The sequence below is a fragment of the Zingiber officinale genome, chromosome 6B (assembly GCF_018446385.1).
Source record: "Zingiber officinale cultivar Zhangliang chromosome 6B, Zo_v1.1, whole genome shotgun sequence".
NCBI classification, from domain to species: Eukaryota; Viridiplantae; Streptophyta; class Magnoliopsida; order Zingiberales; family Zingiberaceae; genus Zingiber; species Zingiber officinale.
This window is the reverse complement of record NC_055996.1, coordinates 79,014,768-79,021,370: the sequence shown is the minus strand read 5'-3', so window position 1 is coordinate 79,021,370 and position 6,603 is coordinate 79,014,768. Positions and strand designations below refer to the sequence as shown.

Genomic DNA, 6,603 nt, shown 5'->3' with positions numbered 1-6,603 from the left:
TTAGAGTACTCACAATGTTATTAATGGGGAGCATTAATACGAATGTGTATACTAACATGACAGTACTATTTATCTATTATAATATTAACACATTCAAAGAATTGAACAGAGTACAAATTAAATAAAAAAAAATAACATTAAGGTGTGAGCACGTTAATAGCATTGGATGCCCTTATATGAGATCGCCGTCAAGCCCTAACTAAACACTGTCTATCAGACCAAAAGTCAACGCCCAATTACGCATATTCACAATGTTATTTCCCAAAATATTTCATTGGACGTTCATTTCAAACAGTGTGTCCAATTTATTATACAATTTATTAGCGTTCCTAAAATTTCAAATAATAAGAAAATAAATAAATAATAATAATATAATTTTGTTAGACATTTTGTCAAGGAAAAAAAATTAAACTTGAATTTTAAATCATTTCAAAAAATATTAGAGAAATGCAAATCGAATATAGATTTTTAATAAGTTAAAAACTTTTAAATCCGAATTTATTACTCACATTTTACTTCTCCTTTTAAAATCAAATGAAAATAATATTAAAAAAATACAAGACTTTTTTTTCAAATCTTTCCGTTTTCTCTAAATTTTTTAGTCAAAGAAAAGGGGAAAAATCTCTTGTTTCCTTCGAATTTATTATAGATAAATATATTTACTATAATAACATTACATCACCATCGACTTTAGCTCACTTGATAGAGCGGAGGACTGTAGTTGTTGCAGGTGATTCTTAGGTCGTTGGTTCGAATCCGACAAGTTGGATTTTAATTTTTATGTCTCTCAACTAATTAACGTATCGATTTAAAATTTATCATTCAAGATTATTATTTCTCGCTGGTTCGAATCCGGCAAGTTGGATTTTAATTTTTATGTCTCTCAACTAATTAACGTATCGATTAAAATTTATCATTCAAGATTATTATTTCTTTAAATTTAAAATTTAAATATATAAATATACTTAGAAGGTTATTGGAGTTTAATTATGTTTTTTAATCCATTTACTAGTTTTGGACCAAATTTGTTACATGATAATTCTTTTGCTTAAATTTTATTTATTTTTACAGATGAATTAAAATAATAATAATCATACAATAGTTTTTAGATATTAATTTTGATTAAAGGTAAATACACGCTCATTTTTAAGATAAATTTAAATATATATAAATTTTTAAAAAATTGTATTTAGTAGTTTTTGCTAAAATTCATTTTGCTTAATTTTTAAATTTAAATATATAAATACATTTTAAGATGCCATTGAAATCAAACCATATTTCTAATGTAACCAAATGATTAAAAAAATTATATAACAATTTTGACCATACCCAAAATGGTTAATCAAAATTAACATATAACTAAAATTGCTATATATATTTAGTAGTTTTGATCATATGTTTAGCAAATTTAACTAAAACTAATATGTATGCGTAAATCAAAATTGTTATATGTAGGCGTCATTTGATCATTTTAAAAAACATAGTTAGATTTTATTGAGTATTTATATTTAAATTTTAAGTTAGAAAACATAAATACAATAATTTTGATAAAAATCAATATGTGACTATTTGTAAATCATTTGATCATTTTGAAAATATAAATGAACTTTAATAATTTTCTAAAATACATCTATATATGCAATTTCTAAAGCCGAGTAGCAATTAATTTTAGCTAAATCTTCAATATTTAAAAGAATATAATTTTAATATTTTTTAAAAACAATTCATGTAAATATTTTTAAAAAAACACATATATTATAATTTTAATTAAAACTGTTATATGAGATGTCCGTCAAGCCATAACTAAACACTGTCTGTCAGCAACGCCCAAACAGAGATCGCCGTTGACAAATAACCGACAAGGCATATATCTTTCAACGTAATCCACGACGACCTTCCTTCTTCCGTCCGACCTCTCCTCCTCCTCCTCCATCGCAGTGGCTACTCAATCAATCCTCAATCATTTCCTCTTCGTCCGGCGACGTGCGTCGAGATGGCGATTCTTAACACGATGTATAATCCCCAGTACGACGACAACATCCTGATGGATGGCTCTTGGAGGAAAAATGGGATCGATATCTTTGACTTGTTTCGCCACAAATTTACGCTTATAATCATCCAAAACCTACTCATTCTCATCACCACCCGCTCCGTCGCCTTCCTCCTCAAGCCCTTCCGCCAACCGCGAATTCTCTCCGAGTTGATTGTAATTGCCAACTCTGTTTTAGTCCTTTTGTTTAACAATTGATTTGAGAATTTTAATTTTAATCTTTTTATTTTGATGATTTCGTGTGCTCTAGGGTGCCATACTATTGAGTCCGACGATCATCGGAAGGCTGGCTTTCCGCAGCTCGTCGGCGCCTACGGCGAAGACGCTCTACGATTTCATCTTTCCGGAGATGAGCTTTGCGATGGTGGAGATTTTTGGGTTCTTGGGGCTCATCTACTACGTCTTCCTCGTCGCCATGCGGCTGGATACCACGGTGGTCAGGGAAATGTATAGGAAGGTGTTTCCGGTCGCCGCCGCTACCGTCGTCCTCCCTCTCCTCGCCGTCGTCGTCGCGGTCGTTATTTTCCGTCTTCCTGCCCCCTCCCACGCGGAGCAGACCACGTTCGCCCTCGTCCTCGGCTTCGCGCTATCTGTCCCTGCCTTCCCCGTCATGGCGCGCCTCCTCGCCGAGGTCAAGGTCCCCATGGGGGAGGTCGGACAGGTGGTGCTCCCGGCTGCCGTGGTGGGCGACGTGTTTTCGTGGATCGCACTCGCGGTGTGCTTCGCCTTCGTCGGGCCTGCCGACGAAGCCCTCGCGCCGCTGTGGATGGTCCTCGCCGGCGCGTGCCTCGTGGGGGTGTGCGTGTGGATGATCAGGCCGTTGCTGGTGTGGCTAGGCCGGAAGACGTCGGCGGCTGATCCCGTGAACATCGAATTCATGGGATTGGTGGTCGCGTTGGTGCCTCCGGCTGCGCTGTCGGCGGCGGCCATCGGATTCCACCCAGCCTTGGGCGCACTCGTGCTGGGGCTGGCGGTGCCCAAGGGGCCGCTCACGGCGGCGCTGACGCAGCGACTCGAGAACTACGTCGTCATTGCTCTGCTTCCTTTCACCATCATCAGCAGCGCCCACGCGACCGACGTCATGGCCATCGTGACGAGGCAGGGGGACGAGCCAGAGAACTACGCGCTACGTTTGGCTGGCGTCATGCTTGTCGCAACGCTGGCAAAGCTGGCGGCGGCCGTGGCCGTGTCGCCTCTGTTTTCTCTGCCGCGCACGGAGAGTTTGTCGATCGGCGTCCTAATGAGCACGATCGGTCCGATGGAGATTATAATCCTAAACATCGGCAAGGATCGGAAGGTGCACGACATTAATTTCTCAAAATTACAGTGAATGAAACAATTTGCACCTCAAAATTAACTTCTCTCTGGATATGGAATCAGATCTTTAATGCCAAAATACGCGGAGTGCTTTTAGTCGCGTCGGTGATCAGCACGGCGATGGTGAGGCCGATCTTGACGGCGCTCGAAGGCCGCAAGCTCCACCGCCATCCTGCACCAGCGTACAAGAAGCGCAATTTGCAACTCTCCGGGTTGGAGTCAGACCTGCGCGTCGTGGCCTGCGTCCACACCATCCGGAACGCCCCCTCCATCACTGGCCTCCTCCACCTCGCCGACCACTTCCCGCTCTCAGTCTGTGCCGTACACCTCGCCCATATCACCGGCCCCGCCCCTCCGATGCTCATCGTCCATGACTCCGTTGACTGCAACTGCACGTTTCCCACCCTGGACGACGTTTCCACCGTGACGTCCTCTGCGGCGCCGGACCACAAAGTAGACTCGCAGCCCATCATTTCCGCTTTCGAGAGGTTCCAGCGACGATCCACGAACGTCGAGGTCTCGTCCCTCACCGCTGTCTCCGAGTACTTCACCATGCCTGAGCAAGTCCGTAGCATCGCCGAGGGTTACCGGGCCACCCTCATCGTCGTCCCCTTCCACCGACTGCTGACCGTCGACGGCGAGATGGAGGACATCAACCCCTACGTGCGCGCCGTCAACAAGGGCATCCTCGACGACGCGCCTTGCTCCGTCGCGATCCTCGTCGACCGCGGTCATCTGGTAGGCCACGAGTCCAAGCTCGCCAGCCACGTGGCGCTCCTCTTCTTCGGGGGGCCCGACGACCGCGAAGCGCTCCTTTGCGCCAGCCGCTTCGCGAAGCGGCCGGGGGTCCACCTCACGGTGGTGCGATTCGTGGTCAACGACAAGCAATCACACGCGGCGGCCAGCGCGACGCAGGGTATATTATCGGGTGCGAGAGTGGAGGGCCGAATCGACGACGAGTACGTAAGGGAGTTCAGGCGGCAGTTCGCAAGCCACGCGGCGGTGACGTACACAGAGAGGGCGGTGGAGGACTGCGAGGGGGCGGTGGCGGCCATCAGGGAGATGGGAGGCGAACATAACATGTACATGGTGGGGAGGGCGGCGGGGGGAGAGTCGGCGGCAGAACTGGTGGAGGGTCTGTGGAACTTCGTGGAATTGAGGGAGTTGGGGCCGATTGGGGACTTGTTGGTGTCGGCGGAATTCTCAGCGGCGGCGTCGGTGCTGGTGGTGCAGCAGTACGTGGGCGAGCATCAGAGCGTGCGGGACATGGATGAGGGATCGAGCCGGAGGAAGAGATTGAGGATGGGCGACTATAGCTCAAAGCACCGGTAATCGTGTAGCAAATTCTTTACATTTGCTATAATATTGACAATGGTTTACATATGTATCAAATTTAATATTTTTTTATTTTTTTATAAAATATGTTTATTTACTGTGTTCAAATACTGAATGTTTTTAATAGGTAGGTCTGCTCATATTCATTAGGGTTAATAACTTTAAACCCCTTATATTTTATTGTAGGTTATATTTTGTCCCCTTCTATTTGAAAAACTACATTTATAACCCTCCCTTTGACATAAGTAAAAAAGAGAAAAAAAATAAATGACCAAAATAACCCTAACTTAAATCAGACTTGAGAAGAAAATAAAAAATAAAAATAATTCCATAAAACCATTGAAAGTTTAACCTTAACCCAACCTGATTATATATAGGCACAAAATCTCACTTGTTCCTAGAAAAAATATCCTCACAAAATTCACACATGCACCAGCATAAATAATAGAAAAATAGCAATTCTGAAGGATAATCAACCAAAAACTCATTCCACCAAAAAAAAAGAGCAAAAATTCTAAATTGATGAATCAAAATTAAATAAAGATAGAATAAAATTTATCATTAAAAATCAAAATAAAGACCCTTTGATAATTTATAAAAAAATCATCCTTTTAATTTTTATCCAAAAGTAAATTTTCATTTCAAAGCAACTAAAAATACTTTTCATTTCAAAAAGGCGCTGCTTTGAAATGAAAATTTACTTTTGGACAAAAATTAAAAGGATGATTTTTTTTATAAATCATCAAAGGGTCATTATTTTGATTTTTAATGATAAACTTTATTCTATCTTTATTTAATTTTGTTTCATCAATTTAGAATTCTAGTTTTTTTTGTTTGGTGGAATGAATTTTTGATTGATTATCCCTTTCAGAGTTGCTATTTTTCTGTTATTTATGTCGGTGCATGTGTGAATTTTGTGAGGATGTTTTTTCTATGAACAAGTGAGATTTTGTATCTATATATAAATCAGGTTGGGTTAAGGTTAAGCTTTCAATGATTTTACGGGATTATTTTTATTTTTCATTTTCTTCTACAAGTCTGATTTAGATTAGGGTTATTTTGGTTATTTACTTTTTTTTTTTTTTTCTTTTTTACTTATGTTAAAGGGAGGTTAAGTATAGTTTTTTAAATAAAGGGAGGTAAAATGCAACCTGCTATAAAATACAAGGGGGTTAAAAGTTATTAACCCTATTAATTATAAGGACATTTGCATTGATTTGGACATTAATTGATGCGGTGACGAATTGTCCCATCAAGGTCAAAAGAGTAAAAAGGACTGTCAATGGGAGGTCAAAGTAAAAAAATAATTAAAGAACCTAGGCGATCTATCGAATCAGATGAGGATAGCCCCGGTCCGCCAGGATGGCATGCCGAACGACCATCGTCTGTGAACAGCAACTAGAGTCGGGAGGTAAGTGGCAATCCATAATATATAAGTCAATCCTCGTTGATCGATTGACGTGATGGATCGAACAAAGGTAAGCGCGGGCAATCGTAAAGCATAGAAGGGGGCAGGTCAATAGCTCTGAACGACGCATCCAAACGGGGACAACCAATTCGAGCGAGTCCCGATCGATCAATAGGAGGGTCCATCTATGTCTCTCCTCGTACTCTTTTGCATAGCATGTTCAACAGATAAATTGTATTTTAGAAGTTTTTTGCATGTTGCATCAAGGATTTACGTGCCCACTTAAGAAAATGTGTCAAGAAAATTTTTTGACTTATCTTTTCGTAGGACGTTTTGGAAAATGGACATGCTCTTGGGAATATGTGCACAAACACTACATTAACACTATAAAAAGGTTTTCATCTACAAGTGAAGGTGGAGGTGGAAGTTTACGCAACTTCGTTATTACACACGCTCTAGTTACAGTTTTCTACTATTCTTTATTTGCGAGGAC

At 41.0% G+C, this 6,603-nt stretch overlaps 1 protein-coding gene across 1 annotated transcript; it reads left to right on the top strand.

The window, feature by feature from the left end:
* The first annotated feature begins 1,993 nt into the window (after nt 1-1,993).
* LOC121991152 (cation/H(+) antiporter 15-like) lies at nt 1,994-4,699 on the top strand. Its single transcript, XM_042545172.1, has 3 exons — nt 1,994-2,206; nt 2,301-3,347; nt 3,431-4,699. Exons 1-3 carry the CDS (start codon nt 1,994-1,996, stop codon nt 4,697-4,699), a joined length of 2,529 nt encoding a protein of 842 aa, XP_042401106.1.
* Nucleotides 4,700-6,603: the final 1,904 nt, after the last annotated feature.